This window comes from Cervus canadensis, chromosome 20 (genome assembly GCF_019320065.1).
Source record: "Cervus canadensis isolate Bull #8, Minnesota chromosome 20, ASM1932006v1, whole genome shotgun sequence".
NCBI lineage: Eukaryota > Metazoa > Chordata > Mammalia > Artiodactyla > Cervidae > Cervus > Cervus canadensis.
In genome coordinates this window covers 56085092-56106061 of record NC_057405.1, presented here as the reverse complement: position 1 = coordinate 56106061, position 20970 = coordinate 56085092, and the positions used below count along the sequence as shown (strand labels likewise).

The 20970-nt window shown below is 42.9% G+C and overlaps 1 protein-coding gene and 1 long non-coding RNA gene across 5 annotated transcripts in view; one reads left to right on the top strand and one right to left on the bottom strand.

Annotated features, from left to right (window-relative positions):
- Positions 1-12212, bottom strand: part of LOC122422514 (sine oculis binding protein homolog) — a 165231-nt gene extending 153019 nt beyond the window's left edge. For 2 of the 3 annotated variants that reach the window (XM_043438946.1, XM_043438947.1), the window contains exon 1: positions 12022-12212. In XM_043438946.1, coding sequence (XP_043294881.1) covers positions 12022-12117 — 96 coding nt within the window. In that variant the 5' untranslated portion in view covers positions 12118-12212. Of the gene's footprint in view, positions 1-9371; positions 9436-12021 lie in introns of those variants that run through there. The other variant, XM_043438948.1, reaches the window with a different exon arrangement.
- LOC122422516 lies at positions 11391-20432 on the top strand. 2 transcript variants are annotated; one of them, XR_006263868.1, is made up of 4 exons: positions 11404-11527; positions 15280-15365; positions 19658-19737; positions 20053-20432. It is a non-coding gene; the product is annotated as an uncharacterized LOC122422516 (long non-coding RNA). The 2 variants fall into 2 exon arrangements; XR_006263869.1 differs by lacking the exon at positions 15280-15365 and having other exon boundaries at positions 11391-11527.
- The last annotated feature ends 538 nt before the right edge of the window (positions 20433-20970 follow it).

The following is a 20970-nucleotide window of genomic DNA, read 5'->3' as shown; positions in this document are numbered from 1 at the left end:
CCCTGTCCATCACCAACTCCCGGAGTCCACCCAAACCCATGTCCATCGAGTTGGTGATGCCATCCAACCATCTCATCCTCTGTCGTCCCCTTCTCCTCCTGCCCTCAATCTTTCCCAGCATCAGGGTCTTTTCCAATGAGTCAGCTCTTCAAATCAGGTGGCCAAAGTACTGGAGTTTCAGCTTCAACATCAGTCCTTCCAATGAACACCCAGGACTGATCTCCTTTAGGATGGACTCAGTGGATCTCCTTGCAGTCCAAGAGATTCTCAAGAGTCTTCTCCAACACCACAGTTCAAAAGCATCAATTCTTCAGTGCTCAGCTTTCTTTATAGTCCAACTCTCACATCCATACATGATTACTGGAAAAACCATAGCCTTGACTGCTGCTGCTGCTAAGTCGTGTCAGTCATGTCCGACTCTGTGCGACCCCATCGACGGCAGCCCACCAGGCTCCCCTGTCCCTGGGATTCTCCAGGCAAGAACACTGGAGTGGGTTGCCATTCCCTTCTCCAATGCATGAAAGTGAAAAGTGAAAGTGAAGTCGCTCAGTCGTGTCCAACTCTTCCCGACCCCATGGATGACAGCCTACCAGGCTCCTCCATCCATGGGATTTTCCAGGCAAGAGTACTGGAGTGGGTTGCCATCGCCTTCTCTGATAGCCTTGACTAGATGGACCTTAATTTTTTTAAGGCATCTAAATTTTTTAAGGCATCTTTATCTGGCAAGACAGACTGAGCGCCCTAGATGGAGTTAGAAAAACTATGTATTTTAACCTTCTCTGTGACTCAAAGAATCTTTTCTCCTTCTCCCTAGAAGTTGTCATTTCTGAATTACACTGGGATGTATAATTTATACCTGAGACAAAGCGCCCAGGCTCAACCAGCACGTGCACAGCCTCAACATGCAAGTTCCACGTTCTTTTGAATTTCACTTTAGATTTCAGCAGGGTTGCATAAAAAAGAAAGAATATTACACTACTCCACAAAAACAAACCTGGTATTTCAAACCACCTACATGATGCTAGACTTTTTTTCTTTTTGCTTTAGTACCCACTTGAGCTCAGAGCTCCAAATGGGTCAATCTGTGATGGTATAATGCACAAGCAATTTTTAAAAAATCTAGACAGATTGATTCAGTGCTACCATCCACAAGGCCAACAGTCAGCCATATCAAGCTTTAGCGAGGCATTTATTCTCTCTGATGGCTGGTCATGTCCACATTAAATAGACATTCCTTTCATGAATGTGCAAAGATGATATGATCGATATGTATAATAAGCTCAGCAACTTCTGGAATACCACTGAGGAGGATTCAGCTAAACACGGCACTACTCAATCAAAAGACATTCTTAATTGAATGAGGTGTCACTCTTCCCTAGTTCTCAATTTCTTTCACTGAGCTGAGTGCCTGGCTGGAGAATGACAGTCCTAGGCACACAAATAGAGGTCTTCCATCAGGGGTCTGGCAGCAGAAACCTCAAGGATAACGATTATACCTTGCATTAAAAAACAAACCGACAACAAAAACCCCACAATTCCCAACAGTGTTAAAAGCCAAGTTCAAGCCATCCTCCTGGTAATGTATACTGTCTGCCTGAATCTCTAAGAGAAATGAGCCAAAAAGATAACTGCTGGCCACCATGTCTAATTTTCTAGGCCATTTGTATCCTGGGCGCCTCTCGCTGGTTGTGTCTAATCTCTGAAGTGACACAAAGCTACAGATGCATCATTCATGGAGCAACCTCCCAGTCAAGGATATAGATTTGTTTGTTTCAGTTCAGCTGCAAACCCATTCAGACTTTCAGAACCAAGGATGGGATCCAGAAGCTTCAAACATTTGGGTAAAAACTGAAATTGCAACTGGATTATTGATACCAAATTTGTATTATTTGGGCACCTTAACTGCATCACTCAGTTTATGGTTTGTGCTGAAAACTCAGGGGCCTCATGGAACAATCAATATGAACATGATCTATTTCATGATTTTTGAGTTACTATAAATGTCAGTGAAAATAAACTCTAAGCATTTCCTTTCTTATCACTGAAAATAAAAAGAAACACCTTAATGTTTAGATATATGATTGCAAAAGCAGAAAATAAAAGGTTTATAAAGCCTTGAGCCACAAATCTCAAACCTTTCATAAAAAAGGAACAAGATAAAAGAGAAAACAAACACCAAAGTTTCTTGTAGTATAACTACAAGAAGTAGGTATTACCTCTGTCTTATATACTATACTATACTAAGAAACTGAAGAACCCCAAGAAATAAATAATTTTTAATTTGATTTAGAATTAAAACTTAGAATTTGATGCTAGACATCATATGGGCTCGTTATGGTGCCAAACCAAAGGAAATGAAATGGATTTTTGTAGTAACCATCCAAGAAACATGACATATTCTAAGAGAAGTGAATTTAATGTTTATGGTCCATAAGGGTTTTCAAGTTTTTCTACCAGAAAATTGAGGTGATAAAAGTGCAGAGAAATTTTTGAGGTAAGGATGTTCAATAAAAGGTCAAGCTACTGTGCGGACAGAAATTGTAAAGTTGGTTTCCCCCAGAATCTTCACCCAGAATTTCTCATGGAGACTTACAGCAGGAAACTTTAGTACAGTCTCTTAAAGTCCCTTCCAGCGCTAAGACTATGTGAAATCAAAGAACTTCTACTTACCCATGAAATAAAGTACATTTCACAAAGAAATATCATAATTACAGTGATCACACATCATAAATTTCACTGAACAGCCACTATCTCAAATATTTTATCATTGTTCCCACACACCATCAAAAGTGCCAGAATTTCAATATTCTGGCACCCAAAACACATTTTGCAGACTGCCTCTCGCCCTTGGAAGTGACACAAAAATCCTCTCTCATACCATGTGGTCCAATTTGGGTTTGGAAAATAGGTCACTATAATTACAATGATAATGTCTAACACTCTTATAGCACTTGACAGTGTTTCCACATCCTTTAACTCTCTTGTTCCTTTCAACAACCCTGCGAGTTAGGTGTTTGGTTTCCACAGTAAACTTTTGGTGAACCTCTGTGACATCCTCATTTTACAACAGAAAATTGGAACGTACAGAAGGTAAATGGCAGGCATGAGAGATCACCTAGTAAAGTCAGAACAAAAATACAGATCTTCTGATTCTTATACCAGGACTCTTTCTACTATAAATTCTGCTCAGTCCAATGTGTCAGCAACTCCAAAATAACTACTTCCGTGGTCCAACAAAGAATTGCAAAGAAATCATATTACAGGATGTCAATTTCACATACAAAGAGCTTTCTAACCAGGACATATCTCCTACGGTAAACTTGTTTTCTGATTTGGTCATTCATCTCTACTCTCCTTAATTATCTGTACTGTTGGAATAGTGGTTCTTAAAATTCACAATTAAAATTTAATCTTTTCATTTGACAACTTTTTGACATCACATCTGACTCTAATGGCTTTGCACTTTTAATACTTTACCCCCATACCTTTTCTCTCCCTTTCAGATCCCCCTCTCTCATCTCCAGGATTCCTAAAGAAAGAAGAAAATTCTAATTCTAACGTTAGTCTGAAAGCCTGATCTTTTCCTAGACTTTAAAAAAAAAAAAAGGTGGAAATAATAAATAGTAGAAAGATGGGAAACTTTACTTTTCCTCATTCCTCTGAGTTCTTTCTACGCTGGCAAAATTTACTTTCGTTGGAATTTAATTCACAGGACATTCATTAGACATTCTCCTTACTCAACTAAAAATACTGTATGCATGTCAAAGTTCAATCTAAATGGTTTTTAATTGAACATTTTACCAGGTAAATAATAAAGACTTGACTTCCAAGTCATTTTGAAAATCACAGTAATTACAAAATCTCAAAATACCTCTGAAATGAAAGTACTTCAAGGTCTTCAAAGAGGACTAATGATTTTATTCTGAACACACCAATCCAACTTTAAAATATAGGGTGGGCATCACTGATTTCTTTCATCTCAGGCCTTGCATAACCAAATGTCGATTTGTTTTCAACTCGGTATCCTACCCAAGAAAGCAGAAAGTTTTCGGAGAGCTCCCAATCATTCATTCAAACGAGGGGAAAGTCACATTCTCCCTCTTCTCACAAATATAATTTCCATTTTACTCCAAGTCCTATATCCCTTTCCAGTGCTAGTAAAATATATCCTCCATCCCAAACACGCTGTAAGTTATCTGAGGGCAGAAACTTTTTATTTCATTTTATGCCTCATCCAGCACAATCTAATCAATAAATGTGGATACATTTGGATACATCCACAAATATTTTTTAAAATGTGTAAATATAGAAAAATGACTTTTCCATATTTTTCTAAAGTGTAAATATAGAAACAAAATTCAGGATACATGATTCTTAAAAAAGTGTGTGAAAGTTTAAAAAATTATAACATCCAATGTTAATGAACATCCTCAAATTATTAGGAATTCAAGTTGACTCAATTTTTAGAAAAGGTAACTTGACTGTATGCAATAAAAGCTGAAGAATTTACATACTCTTTGATTCAGCAATTTTATTTATTTCTAGGTATGCCTAGCAATTTTATTTATTCCTAGGTAAAAACTATTCTAAGGAAATATGTACAAAACAATGTATGTTCAGTGTTGTTTTCTTAGAAATAAACTAAATACAATCAGAATTTTGTTAAATAAATATAGCTTAATCATAAAATTGCTCAAACAGAATACCACTTTGCCACTAAAATATTCTGTGGATAAATTTTTACTGCCATGAAAAACTGTTAACAATATATTAAGTTCAAAAAGGAAGGTTACTACACTATAAAACCATCTTTTAAAAATGTATCATACATAAAAAAGAACATGGAAAGACATACATCAAAATGTTGACAGTAATTGTGTTTGGGTGGGAAAACTATAGACTTTGTTTTTCTTTTTTTGCTATTTGTATTGCTTATTCTACTATTTCTGTCATGCCTATGAATTATTTTATAAAAATAAAAAAAGTTTTAATTAAAAATTAACACATAGTCTTCTCACAGACAACCATGTCAGTCATATTCATAGTCCTAATGACAATAAAAAGGATCTGCCAGTTACATCACTTAACTTCAAAACATTCTGACACACATTACCCAAGAAAGTACAGCATATGAGAAATACTTTCAAAGGAAAAGGAAACCCCCAGTCCTGCACAATTTACAAGGCAGGAAAAGAAATGCTAGTATCTCTGCCAGTTAAGGTTATGAATAATAGAATGATGATTATTTTTGGAAAATATTTTATCTCCCTTTTCACCTCCATGGGTTCTGACTGAGTTGTAAAGTAAATTTCTATTAAGCATCATTGGACTTGCTAATTAAGATTTTTAAAGGGTTTGGGACAATAGAGGATGAGATGGTTGGATGGCATCACCGACTCGATGGACATGCGTTTGAGTAAGCTCCGGGAATTGGTGATGGACAGGGAAGCCTGGCATGCTGCAGTCCATGGGGTCACAAAGAGTCGGACATGACTGAGCGACTGAACTGAACTGAAAGGGCTCGGGGGAGGAAGCTGCAGAAGAAAGGCAATTTCTTCTGTAGGAAGTAGGAATTAAACTTGATTAGAAATCAGCTTCTAGCTCTATCTATCCCCCAGATCTGAAAGTTAAAAAAATTATAACATCCAATGTTAACAAGCACTCTCAGACTGTTGGGAATTCAAGTTGGTTCAACTTCAAGTCATCTCTCTTAACACAGATCTAATGGATCAGTTTCATTTTAAGGGTTTTACCAAGAAGGAGGTAAAATTTAAGTAGTGGAAAAGAAATGTCTACAGAGTGCCTCCACACTCATGACTTCACAGGATCAGAAGGCATCCTAAGGAAAAGCCACTCCCACAGACGTCTCATTAGAGAATCATTCACACGGATGTCATGAAGAGCTGCCAGGTTCATACTCTGTATGCAGACTGCACCCACTGAGCCCTGTTTTTTGTCCCTGAACCACACACAGATTCTTGGCCTGAAATCCTTTGAAGAAGGTCACTGAGCTCCATCTGGGTCACTTTGCAGCACTGTTCTCAGCCACGACCCAAGGATTATAACACGGTTCTAAGGGCAGGGGATACATCAGAACACTAAAGTCCAGCTCCGACCTGGAGCAGGCCTGAGGAGAAAGTCTTGCTCTCTTATTGACACAGTCTCAATGGGAAGGTTGTATAATTGTCACATGAAACCAAAATGTGTATGTTTCCACATGTAAACATCTATGTTGCTTTACTGTCTTGTTGTGATGCGGAGCAGACAATGATGTCCCCATGTTTTAATCTGTGGTCAGGACATCAAATGTCCTAAAAAGGTCAAACAAATGTGTGGAATTGTGGAGGCCAGCCCTCGGGCTGACACTGTGGCAGGCACAGCAGGCGTGCAGCTGTGGGCAGCTGTGTCCCATCACAGCTGCAGCACTGGCTTCAAAATCACCAAGACTTGTGACATTGTTTCCCTGTCCATGCCAAAGTCACTGGCCTTAAAGCAGGAGTTCCACAGACGTTTAGTTATATAAGAGATATTAACACCCATCAGTCTACAGATTCGAAAATATACCTTCAGCAAATTTCACCCACCTCAGGCTTTCATGTCTGTTTACATGTTTCAACTGGCACCATCAAAAACAAAGTTGCTTTTTTTTTTTCCATTCTCCCCTGGAATATCCCTTTTCTTTTAGGAAAATATTCAATAATCTTATTAGCTCAAGAGTGTAAATGTGGCTGACTTCCCATTCCGCAAAAGGAAGTTTTAGACTTCTGAGATTTTTAAAGGATCCACCTTCTACTACTTCTAATAATTTTTTCAAAAGAAAAAGTATAAAGACTCAATAAAAAGAATCCTTCCTTAGAAGATATAAAAAGTCTGGTCACCCTAGCAAGATAGTCTATTTTCCCCGAACTCTCCTTTTTCAGACAGTCACTTGTAGTGTGTATTCACTGCTATTTGCCCTTTTCGAGGCCCTGTTTTTTGACTTTCCTTTAAAAACTCCGTTACCTCTTGGTTCCTATGAGTCCGTCTTTCACACAAGGAGAGTAGAGCTTGGCTTCTCAGAGCCGGGCTTGGCAAGCACAGAGGCAGGAAACGCAGAAGGGAATGAGTCTGTCAGACTCATTTTCTTCTAGTTCAAATGTTTATTTCAGATTCGGGAGGAAGTGGAGTGGTTCCTTTCCATTTCCTCCTCTCTGGAACCTGTGAGTTGTGTAAGGCTTAGAGAGTCTTGCTCTACCACACATCATCCTCACAGGTTCACAGATGGAGAAAGAGACTCTTCAGAAAACTCCAGGTTTGAACAGAGCAGGATTCATAGCTCTCTGTGCCCTCCCAGGAACTTCTCCTCTGGGTTGAGACTAGAGCCTTGAGCAGGACAACTGAAAGCAATGCAGAGGACAAGGCCAGTGGGCTAGGGAACATCCTATACCAGCTCCCGAGGGGCAAGGGCCACGTCCCACCTGACATGAATTCCCAGCCCTGCCGGACAGCACACCCAGACCACTTCTTAGCCAGGGAGGTCTGACATAATTTGTGAATGCCACAGTGAGATCTGGTCCCAAGCCCACTTCCTAGGTTCCTTACTGTTTCTGACATCAGGATGGAGTTTCAGGAGCAAAACTTAAAATATACCTGCTTTAGTAATGAGCTGGTTTCAACCTTAAACATGCTGACTTTTCCAATCCACATTCTGATATCACTGTTTTATTTTATGACAAGCTATTTAAATCACCACACTCACAAGCTCAACTCTGCAACTTGCTTTATTGTCTATGCAATTGACACAGGTCATTTTTAATGCCAAATGGAGACCATCAGAAACTAAACTAGAAAATCTTATGGTGGGTTTACTACTAAACTCTAACAGATGTGCCTGACTCTAACATTAGGACTGAAGCATAATTTTAGGTACAAATTACTTATTAAGAATATTTATAGACAGAGAACTTCTTCAGCAAAGAACCTAAAACATTTAACACAGCTTATCCTGTAGCTGAGCAATTGATAAGGAAGCCAAACATTGTAAATGCATTAATTTTGGTTTGTTTAGGAAAGTTTCCAGGGCAGAGTGCATGATCTAATCACATTGGTTTTGTCAAAGAGTTTTAGAAGATGAAAATCTGACTCATTATCTCTACACATAGCTTAGACTTTTTTGAGCTGTATTACTGTTTGCTAGTCACTAATCATGTTCATGCTCAACCAAGATCTCTGCATATAAAATACATACCCTTAAGTGCAACTATATTTACACTCACTCATATATTTACATTTACACATCCAATACTACATCTAGTTTCTATATTATGTTCTGGATGAACTCCTGAAACAAATTAACACTTCCATATGTCAAATTTCCTCCTAAGGGCCACTTATAATGATTCATGTGAGCTAACAATATATTGAAGGCATATTACATTAGATACAATCACAATATTCACTTTAGAAACCGAAAGTACTCAAAATATAAATTGAATTGCCATCTGATTGTTTAAAATTCTCTCTGTTGGTCACTAACTAAACAAGGCAGACTGATTATAAGTACAGTAATGTAACAAGTCTTTTTAATTAAGAAAAACCAGGATGAAGTGTGGGAAAGGAAAGATAATGAAACACAGTAAAGATCATAATGAGACAAACATTTCTACTTGAAGATATTTTCACTAGAGGACACTAAAGGCAAGCTATGCCAAGTCATGTACTTTTCACACACAAAATTATATTGTATCAAATTTAAATTTGTTACAACTGCCATGTACATTATACCAGTGATAAGGAAAATGTAACTCAATATCTGATCTGGTGAAACAGCAACCAACATTAGCTTCTAGCCACATGAAGACAATCTCCAATGACATTACTGGTGTCAGCTAAACCTCAGCCAGTTTGTCTTCTCCGTCCATTTTTAAATAAATGTGTGACTATCTCAATTAGGAAATCTTGAAGTCTCTATGATGAGGCAATTTTGGTGCTCATTTTCAGTGCCCTGCATTTGCTGTACTTAAAATAGACACGTACCAATGTCCTTTCTATTACCCCAAGGGGAAAAAAAATCACATACACACCAGTCCTTTTTCTTTCAGCTCACAGAGAAGCAACTTGATCCAAGCAGTGTTGAAACCTGAGTAGGTCACTGGACACCACGATAAAATTCCCTAATCCCTGAGCCAACTCTCCCTAAGGGGGGCCTCCTCCTGATCCTCCACTTCCCAGGCTGACTTTTGCATTCGCTCTCTCCTCTTTCCCCCTTTCATTTCCCCTACCTTCCAGCCTTGATATGTGATCCACGGTGGGGGCTCAGGTTTCCGTTTTTACAGCTTAGGCCATGCTAGCTGTATACATTCCTTTCTTTCTGCCGGGCAGTGATTACTTACCAGGGCTTAGTTTACACTGGTCCAGATGAAAGCCGTTCAGATGAAGGCAAACACAGCCAGGCAGCTCCAGCGGCACCGGTATGAAGCTGCACAAGGCCACATTATGTTCTCGGTGACATTTTGTTGCACATATTTTTACATAAGGCAATCAACTTGTTGCATTACTCTACAATTTTAGGTTTGGGGAAATGGAGAGGTAGTAATACCAAGAGGTATGGGAAAGGGCTTTATGGATGTGGTTATTAACATTAAAAGCAGAAAATATTCACGAGTTCAAGATAACCCACCTTCTGACTTTGAGAAATCACTTTAAAAATGAGAACTTCGGGTGCTATCATATTAGAAGAATGCATACTGAAGAACTACTCTAGAAATGGGATTTCACCCCTCACTAGCGTGGTGCGCACTGACCTGACTGAAGATTCTGACCTGGGGTCTCTTACACATTGTTCCAAACTAGGGAAAAAATATGGATACTTCAGGCAATTGAATTGGTTGCTGCGTAAAACTTCTTATTTAATGCTACTCTGTACTGCAATGACAAGGATTAAAACTTCAAATAGTAGGTGGCAACTTGGAAGAAAAATAACATTTTAAAAAGAGGAAATTCTGTGCATGAAGGTTAATTCCATACTTAGTCCTGCAGCACTGGCTAAAAATTGTGTAATTTTTCCCCTTCACACAATGTTGTTTTTGTTTCTTCCTCACCAGTTCAGACAAACATCTGTTATACTGTAGAAGGACAACTATCTCCCAAACCACGGAGTGCTCCTGCAGCCAAAGTCAACAACGTGAGCCCCAAGCATCGAGCACAGTCAGCCTTTATATCCAGCCGGGATAACATTTCACATGTTTTGATTAAAATTAGCTAATTTGTAATCCTAGAACCTATGAAACTTAAAAGCCGGCCATCCATATAGATCACATTAGTCAGAGTGTTTTAAAGGGCCAGCGCACACTGTGATTTCTTGGTGGCTTCACCTCCCTCCTCTTCCTCCAACCCCAAGTTAAAATGAAATAGAAAAGTAATCTGGAAATGCAGGACAGGAGGGAAGGGTGAGTGAGGAAGAATGGTTATCCTAAACTCTCTGAATTCCAGTCCCCATGGGAAGACAACTCCTACCGGTCTCTTTAAAAAAAAAAAACCATCAATGGAATCAGTGGTGGTTTCCATCACAAGGAATGGCACTGATTTCTAAGGCAAATCTTCCTTAACTCTCTTTGGACTGAAGCATGCTTCCAGGTGCTAAGTTCCTCACCCAGAAATCAAAACTCTTATCCCAAAATGTTGATTGCTACACACATTTTCTGAAAGAAAGGAACGCTAACCATATGCACCTAGATACTATATAATAATATATATAGTATTATTATCCATGGGCCCCTTTCAAGGCACTCTCTAGAATATGCTTGTTCTAATCAAGATGATGTCAAACTGTAATAGATTTTACTTAGTTGCTTGCCATTTTCCTCGTTTGTCTTTTAAATACCAACTTGACCAACCTGATCAAGTCAGTGGGCAGTGTTAAGGTTTCTATGCAGAAGATGGGGAACACCAAGAGGGCTGCAGAATGAAAACCAAAGTCCTCCCTGAAATTTGCTACTTGCTCGTAACTCACAGAAAGACAAAAATTACAAATAAAACATTAAAAATAAAAATCAAGAGAGACTCGTGAAACCAACACAAGACAAAACCCTCACCGGGCAAAAGCTGCAACTTCATGGAAAATAAGTTGGAGGTGGGGGGGACGAGGGGGGTCCGGAGCTGAGCGGGGCTCTTGTGCAATCACTCCAAGGCGAACAGCTGGAGCGCCAAGCTGCCGCGCTCGCCACCTCTGGACCACCGCTGGCCTGGCGGGGAGCCCGGCCTCGCCAACACGACTCCGGGCCGGCCTTTCCGAACAATGGGCAGGCGCTCTGCGAAGGCCGCCCCTCAGACAGCTATCTTTTCAGCAGGGCTTGCCCGGGTCTGCTTAAACTGGGAAGTGAAGCATGCAAAGGCTGAGAGGGAGGCGGAGGCAACCGAGAGGAGCAAGCAGGGACAGGCGAGGCGAGCCGGCCGTCAAAAACGGTACCTAGACCCGCGCCGCTCGGGCCACAACTCGCCTCGGCACTGACAGCCCCTTTACACCGATGCAGCGGGCTACTAGGAAGCGGTACGGAGGAGCGAGCAGATGAACTAGCAAGAGAGGGGTGGAATCGAGCGCTCCCGGGGTACCCTTGGCTCGGCGCTTTCCTAACTTTGGAGGGATCCGGGGATGGTTGCCGAAGAAGAGGGGGGAAAAAACTACCCCACCGACCCAGAAAGCCTCTTCACCATACCCACCCTCCAACTCGGGCTCCGGGTCCCCTCCTCCCTGAAACGCGCCCGTCCCAACCTGGGGTTTATCAGGTTAAAGAGTCTGTGGTTTCCCGGTCGCCCCCCCACCCCCACCCCCATCAAATCCGAGGCAGGCAAATCTCCGGGATGCAGCCCGACAGTTGGCCTCTGTTTTGCACCTGGAGGAGGAGCTGAGTCGTTCAGGGCATCCTAGGGAAACTGACAAGCGCTCCCCAGTACACCCCCCCCCCAAAAAATCCATACAACAGCCCAAAGGGAGCGGGCGGAAGAAAGAGCTCAAGCTCTCTGGCCCCGAAGTCCAAAAAATACCTTCATTTCCTCATTGATCTCCCTTTTCACCGGGTGAGCCGGCTTCCTGCTCCTTTTATTTTCCGGAGGTCTCCCTTCTTTCTCCATTTCTGCCATGTTTTGTGTCTGGTTTCGGTGGAGATGAAATGGCTGCTGCCGCCGCCGGCGGTGGCGGAGGTGGTGCTGATGGTGGCGGCGCTGGCGGAGGTAGCGGTGCTGGCGGGGCCGGGGCCGGGCCGGGCGCGGGGCCGGGCGCGGGGCTGGGCGGGGGAGGCGGGGAGGCAGGCTCCGGGGAAGCGCGGTCGCTTCTAGCGGCGGAGAACGTCAGTGGCTGTCAGAGGGAAAGGTAGCTCGAGGGGTCTCGGGGATGCCGCCGCCGCCGCCGCTCCGGCTCCCGCCGCCGCCGCCGCCAACGCCGCCGCTGCCGCCAACGCTGCCGCTGCCGCCGCCGCTGCTGCTGCCGCTCCCGCCGCCGCTCCCACCGCCAACGCCGCCGCCGGGCTGCATCCTCGGTGCCCCGTGGAGTCGTCAGCCATCTTCCGGCGCTCTGTCCGTCTGCATGGGCGAGGGGGACGAGGGCCCGGCGCGGAGACAGCGGCTCTGGGCGTGCGTGCGTGGATGTGTGTGTGTATGTGTGTGTGTGTGCGCGCGTGTGTGTGCGCGCCCGGGAGAGCGCGCCAGCCCAGGCACCCAGCGCCTCCCGCGAGCCGAGCCGGGGGCGGGCCGGGGGCCGGCGCCGGGAGCAGGGGGCGGGCGGGGGAAAGGTAAGGGGGGGGCGCTAGGACAGCCCCCAGCTCCCGAGCGGGCGTGGCTTCCACCGTCACAGTAGACGCGGATGCTGCGCGGCTCCGGGGGGCTGCTCGCGGCCGCCGGGCTCATCCGTGGCCGGCCCCGGCGGGACGCGGCGCCCCTCGCGGCCGCTGCCTCCGTACGACGGCCCCCCGGGGGCCCCGCTCCGACCCCGGCCACCCGCTCCAGCTCCGTGATGAGCTCTCTCGGGTGGGCTTGGAGTTGGGTTTTGAGCCCGAACTGGAAGCTGCTTAGGAAAAATGAATGGGGTTGCGGGGAGGAGATAGGGCGGTGGGAGGGCGTGGGGACCAGAGGTCGCGTCGATAGAAGGCCGCTTTCCGCACGCCCGCCCAGAAGAAGGCAGGCTGAGCTCGCCCCCTCCGGACGGCAAGGTCGGGGTCTCGGGAAAAGGAAACCACAGTCCGGACCTCCTCACAGCTGTCGGCGACAGTGTCGCCTTCTGGGGGCCACCTCAGGGCTCGCGAGGCTGGAGGCCCCTTGCAGATCCCGGCGTCTTGCTCGGCTGGTCCCCAACGCGGTGCGGGTGACGACTGCGCTTGCAGGAAAGCTTTTGCCTCTCAATGAACCACTTAGAAGTAGGACATCTCGGCCTACAGCTCCCTGCTCTTTCTTTTCTTTCTTTTCCCTCCAGTTCTCGCGCGCACACACACACACACACACACATGTGTTTGTCTCACTACAAAGTTAACAGCGTTACCCCGTGCGCACCCGTCTCCTGGTGCGCTTGATATATACCACCCCCTCCCCCGCCGCCAAGATTAGGTGCCGCTGGGAGCGCAGCGTCCCGCGTGGGGTTCCATTCTCCAGGGACCAGGACTCCCTGGCCACCCCCGGCGGGACCCTTCCCCCCTCGCTGGGTGCCTCTTTGCCCTCGACTGCCGGGCGCGCATCTTCTCTCCGCCAGTCGACCTCGCTCCCCTTGCGCTCGCGCGCCTCGCCTTTGGCCCTCTGCGTCCACGCCCGGGGCCAGGCTCGGATGGCGTTTGTCCCTCTTTGGGTTAAGGCAGTGGCCTAAACGGTTTGATGAGTTTTCGGTGAGACACGCAGCTCTAAATCCCTCGTACACGCGGCGGGGGACAAGCTGACGTTCCCGGCTTCGCTTTCCCGCGCCGCGACACTTCGTAATTACCTGACACAATGCGATATGGGGGTGTCCATTGTTCCGTTCAGTGTTATTGTAGAGTGTGCACTGTGACAGTGGTGGAACTTAAAATTGCACAATTAAAAAAAAATTTTATTACATTTTTACTAAAAGAATGAATTCAGTGTGCAGGATATGAGTAAGCTTTCCATTAAAATCTCAGTTTGGCCTGTCAAACGAGGCTCATCCTGGGTATTACGCTGCCTAATTTGCATCTTGGCATTGTTTTGTTTTTTAAACGTCGAATTAGAGCTCTTTGGAAGCGTACTCGGGTGGACTGAGTACCTCCACGTTGGCTATTTTGCCGTTTAGCATCGTTTTGTTTCGTAAAGGTCAAATTACAGATGCTTGGGCGTGTACCCAGGAGAGCTGAGCACCTCTTTTCGTCTCTTCTCTTCCCTGTCTGGAGAAAGCGAGGAGAAGCCGCACCCCGCTCCGCGTGGCTCGTGGATCCCAGGCGAGCCAAGAGGCCAGAGGGAGCGGAGCCAAAGCAGGCTCCGCACCGCGAAACCCTTGCCCCCAGTAAAGTTAAAAATCCTGGGGCGGTTATCCGGACGAGAAAAACTCAAGAGGACCGATGAGGTATTAGGGAGTGCTCTGCAATACCAGAGTTAGAGATTTTTTACGGTAGCCTCTGGGAGCGTACCCAGGTATACACCGGAACCCAAAGTGGGACCCAAGACCATCCAGACAGCAAGAATACCGGGAGGAGCCAAAGCCTGTTTGCGCTAACACAACCCCCGCCCCCTTCCTGGAACGCTAACACAAATTCTCATTTTTAAATGAGTGTGTGACAGTGGGTGTATTTCTCAGTGAGAAATAAGCATCCTAATGCCATTGCTGGAAGAGAGAGAAGAAGAAGGAATCTTTTTGATTTTTCAATCTGAATTCCATCCAAAACATCTGATAAATAGGATGTGGGTTGGAGTTAGTTTTCTCTGTTTTGTCCTCTCGGTCTTTAATGAGAAGTAGTGAGAAAACTTTTTTTTTTTTTTGGACTTTTGAATAACTGTGGAAAGGTATGTTGTAAAGTGTACACAGAAAGAAGTTTTTTGTCTTCTGGAGACATATTTAAGTCCCCTCTGTTTCCTTTGGTGCCAGAACCATTACAATTGATTCACTGTTGTTCAGTTGATATCAAATAACAAGTTATATACCCCAAGTCCTAAGATACAGTTTCACAAGCTAAGAATAAAATAAACAGAAAAGGTGAACTGTAGCCCAGAGTTATATTTAGAGGCAGCTACACTTCCTTTAGAGAAAATTACTTGCTCTGCCAGGCATTTAATACAAATAATCATATTAATCAGCAACCTGTTCCTTCACAGGCATATGTCCTCCAGAAAACTGAGGTGAGAACATCGAATTAGAATCCACAATGCATGTCATCGGTGACAGAATGAAAGCTCGTAAAGTATGTGTGAGAAGACTTTTAGTCTTGAATAAACCTCAGCTTATGATTTTTACACCTTGGCAAAGACAAAGTGTAGTGAAAGTTGCTCTGTCATGTCTGACTCTTTGCGACCCCGTGAACTGCCAGGCTCCTCTGTCCTTGGAATTCTCCAGGCAAGGATACTGGAGTGGATAGCCATTCCCTTCTCCAGGGGGTCTTCCCAACGCAGCGATCGAACCCAGGTCTCCCCCATTGCAGGGAGAGTCTTTGCCATCTGAGCCACCAGGGAACAGATGAAGACAATTATATAATGGGTTGCTGTTTTATGAATTTGGATATACCATGAGTCCAATAATGTTCCCTGGATAACTTCAGACACTCTGAAGAGTATAACCCAATGTGGACAGGACAATCTCTTACTTATCTTGGAAGAGCCACCCCTTATTCTATAAATTATCTTTATGCTTCCCAATCATTAGTGCCCTCTCTCTCACAAACACACACTCAAGCATACATCCAAGACAAACCCTGAATGTAGAAAAAAATTCCCTTTACTAGTCCTGCCAGTCACCAAAATAGGCACAAGATTGACCTTTCGTTACATTCCTTCCTCAGGTATATTTTTATGACTTTTACTCTTCAAGCTTGCTCTTAATGTTCATTCTAGCCTGATTAATCCAGAAAATCCTTCAGAGAGTGGATAGGAAGAAGACCCCAGTATGATTTGCCTTCAGCCCTCAACCTCTCAATCTGCTTCTTTGTTATCTCCAAGAACACCTAACTCAGAGGCCTAGTCTTCATGACTTAAAAGAAATGAATAGATATTTGCTGATTGATTAGTATGATATAATAACAAACTTTTGTATATTGTCTAAAATTAATGCTCATTTTGAACAAGCTCTGTGATCTAACCAAATGTGGAGACTATAATATGTGGGAAAATTACTATGCTGAACACATTATAAGAATTGTCTCATCTAATACCCACAAAACCCTATAAGGCAGCATCTACTGTGATCCCCATTTTACAGATGAAGAAACTAAGGCTTGCATAAGCTAAGTTATTAAGTCACAAGCCAGTAAATATTGGGATTTGAATCTATAACTTTCTATTCAACTCTGGATTTGGAGTTCTTGACACTATACTAATCTACTTCGACATATTCCTTTTGACAATCTGTATTTTGTATCATCTAAGGCCCACATTTTTCAAATTTTAACATCTCTGAAATTGTGACATATCTTATAAGACTTCTTTAAATTATAAATAAAGCTCCCCCCACCCCCACTGCATTGGTTTGTGAAGAAATCACATATTTTTCAAAACAGTGGTATATTTGGTTATGGTAGGTTATGCTGGAATATCAAATATTAGAAAATCTAAGAGACTTAAAACAAGATAGGTTTGGGACTTCTCTGGTGTCCAGTGGTTAAGACTCCACACTCTTAATGTAGGGGGCCCAGGTTCGATCCCTGGTCAGGGAACTAGATACCACAAGCCTCAACTAAAGATCCTGCATACCACAACTAAGACTGTGCAGCCAAATTAAAACACACCACACACACACACACACACACACGCACACACACACGAGAGGTTTACACTACTTGCTCACACAAAGTTTGCTGAAGATCTGTGTGCCCCTCCAGAGGGCACTGCACCTTTGTACCAGTAGGTACTTCCCGTAGCTACAAAGAAGAAGAAGGTAAAACCTTGGAGGATCTCACACAGCAATTAAGTGCTCGAGCTTAGCAGTGACATAGCTCACTTCTGTCTACAAATCTTTGGCTAGAATTAGTCACATGGTTCTGCCCAACTGCTAGGGAAGCTGGGAATTGAATCTACCACATTCCCCAAAGGAGTGAAGAGCTGGACATGGGCAAGTATTTATGAAATATGGTCATTAGGGTCAGTGAATGTAAATATCATGGATCTATTTTAATAAAAACCAATGAGCAACAGTTGGCCTATGATCTGTTATAGTCCATCATAAGTGCATTTTCAAAATTCATGCTCATGTTTAACTTCAAAGAACAAAATTCAGAATTCTTCAAAAAGAACATTATGAAACAGCATAACTATAATTCAGGAAGTCTACAGGTGAGCTTCAGGGCTTTGGAACCTTCTTAAAGGATATACCAAATCTTCAGTGCATTTTTTTCTGAGGAATGGGTCATTCTCAATTGGGATTCGTGATTAATCCATTCCTTTATTCAACAACTATGTGTTGAGAGCCCAGTATATTCCAGGCATGATGTTCTGAGTTCTTGAGATTCAGCAGCAAAGATGACACACAAGTTCCCAAATCTCGTTAAGTTTATAATCTGCAAGGGGACAATAAATAATTAAAAAAGACAATTTTAGATCCAGATAGGTGAGAAAAAAGGACAATACGATAGGAACTGGAGTAGGTTGATAAAAGAGGTTGGGGTCTACTTTAGCTAAATAGTCAAGATTAACCTTTAGGAGGGAATATTTGATCTGAAATAGGAAGGATGAGAGGGATTGCTTCTGCAGAGGTCTCATGATCCTTGAGAAAAGTGTTCTGATCCAAATTCTTAAGGAGCTGAAGAATGCACTCAGTACACTGGGGAAAGTATCTGGAGCTTGGAGAGTTGTAGGAGAAGTAGTGAAAGAGAAATGCAGAGGCCAGATTTGCTGGGGCCTGTAGGTAAGGGATGGATAAGAGATCAGAATTTTCTAGGTTTGGGGTCTGAAGGCAGAGGCCAGAGAGTAGAGGGGAATCGTGCCTCCTGTCTGAGATGGAGCCCGGAACAGCACCTGTATAACATGGCATGGCCAGGCACAGTGGGGGCAGGCAGGGTGGTGTGCAGGAACTCGGACAGAAGGTTCTGGGGTTGCTATAAATACCCTGCACTCACCATAGTGTGTGTTTCATGTGTGGCTGGGGGTAGAGTAGGTGTGGCTCTGAGAGACTGCAGAATTTTTTTTTTAATTTATACATAATCTTGTATTGGAGTGTAGTTGAGTTACAATGTTTTATTGGTTTCTAGTGTACAACAAAGTGACTCATTGTACACATATATAGTCTTTTTCATATTCTTTTCCATTATGGTTTACTACAGGATATGGAATATAGTTCCCCATGCTATATAGTAGGACCTTGTTGTTTATCTATTTTATACATGGTAGTTTGTATCTGCTAATCCCAAACTCCTAATTTATCTGTCCCCCTTCCCCTGTCTGTGAGTTTGTTTCTATTTTGTGAATAAATTCATTTGTATCATATTTTAGATTCTGCATACAAGTGATAGCACATGGTACTTGTCTTTCTCTTTTTGACTTACTTCACTCAGTCCATCCATGTTGCTACAAATGGCGTTATTTCACTTATGGCTGAGTAATATTTCATTGTAGTGTGGAGTATTATACCACATCCTTCTTTATATATTCATCTGTTGAAGGGCATGTAGGTTGCTTCCATGAGACTACAGAGTCTAAGTAGACCTGCCCCTAAAATGTTTGATCAGAGACTCCACTAGGACTTCCACGTCAGAGGAGGCCAGCTGGAGAGGTGACTGTGGCTGAGGAGTGAATTCCACCCACCCACCCAGCCACCCACCTGTCCTGTAGATGCCAGCGCAGTGAGAAGAGTGTAGGGGTGGACACGAGAGGAGATTCCATCAGCTGAGATTATCTGGAGGTTTCATTTCCACCTCCTAGCATAGGAGTCTTGTGAAACAGACTTTGGGTTCAGTTATAAAGAAATGAAGTTTACATGTAGCAAGTACCTGAAGTTTTTACATTGATACTTACAGCTCACACATATATTTTACCCTATAACTCAAATTTGCTTTTAAACAATTTTTAAAAGAAGTTTTCTGACTCCTGAAGTAAATTTTGTGCATTACCTGCCTGATTATTTACTATCTAAAATAGTATCACCCAAACAAGTATGGCTTTCCTTGAGGGTATGGCCTTACTATCATAATAAGACCAACTTAAACATAGAACATTTTCAATAATTATCCCAAATTCTGGTAAATACAAATTTCCCAGTATCTGAGTTATCTTGAATTGTCATTGCCTTTCCCAATGACATCTGTTGATGAAATCAGATCTCTTCTCTGTTAGATTTATGTAGATACTAATGTAGATATAATAATATCATATTTCCTTTAAACAATCAAATGCCATTAGAATGACTAGCCCTCTGACAATCCAATGTTGAGTTATATCATCAACAATCATGTCTTGAAGTCCTGCTAGAGCCAAGTATTTTGCGCAAATTATGTCAATTATTTCTCACAAGCATGCTTTAGAGTATAATTGTTCCTGTTTCACACCTTAGGAGACCGAGGCTGAGCTCAAGATCACACTAGGAAATGACTGATCCAGAAAAACGTCTTCAGTTGGCCAACTTCCAGACAGGTGAGGTCTGCTGCCACCTACTCCATACTCTGCTCTTCTCTGCTCAGCGCTTCTATCACTTTTTCTGGGGAAAAGAGAATATGCAGATACAGTAAATAATCCTAACTTCTACTTTATTCTGATTTACACCTGGATGTTATCGGAATTAAAATATCCATGACCAGTACTCAACCTCTCAAAAATGACATACTACACTGTAATATTCTCAAACCAAATATGGTATTCAGTGAATGGTTACAGAGAATTGATATCTATGTTTTGACCCACCTCCTTTGAGAAACATTACATGTTGTAAGAAACATTTTTCTTTCACAGAAAAATTGTCTCCAACGTGCTGTTGAGCCATAAGTTATGTCTTTATTACATCCCAGAGGGAAGAAGTTGAGTGGAAAAGATTCCACAGTTTAACTATGAGAGGACGTTACACATTTCAGTGGAAGAAAAAAATTTTCATCAAAAGCTAAGTAGATAAATTAAAGATGCTATAATAAGTCTTGGGATATAGGCTGTGCATTTGTTTTGCTTTGTTTTTAAAATCCATTAAAGATACTAAATCTGTATACCAGATGCTGAAGTAGGACTCACTCAACTCAGTTTTGCCTTTCCCATCTGAAGTCAGTCAGTCTTTAGGGTAGCTGATTGCTTTTGGAGTCTGGAGGTGAGGGAGAGCTGGCAGGGACAGACGGAAGAGAAGAGAGAAGATCCAGGGACAGTGACTGCAGACTCCCTGAGGAAGTCTCGGGATGTACAATATGGGAAAGTGCCAAAATCCTAAGCTAGAAAACAAAGCAAAACCAAACCAAACCCCAGCATGGGGAAATAAAAGGAAGTTCTACACTGAACAGAGTGCACAGAAGCATCTCTTTATGTGAAGAGCAGTAGAGTTTTGTGGCCTGAACACACAATTACATAGAATTTAGTAATACAAAAGCTACTATTTATTGAATGCTTTTTAACAAATAGGACTTTAATAAGTAGTACTGTGCTTAATATCTTACAGAGATTATTTTATTCGATCCTCACACAGTTGACACAATTATAGACTGTGTTCCATTTTGCAGATGAGGAAATGGAAACATTAATCAGTTGCCTACTAAGTGGGCCAACAATCTGACTGGAATCTAGAATTCTTCCTCCCCCTTGCAATATCAATGGTTTTGATGAGGGTTCTTGCTTGCAAGCAACAAAATGAGCTCTGGTTATCTAAAGGAAACAAAAATGTTGAAGGAAAGG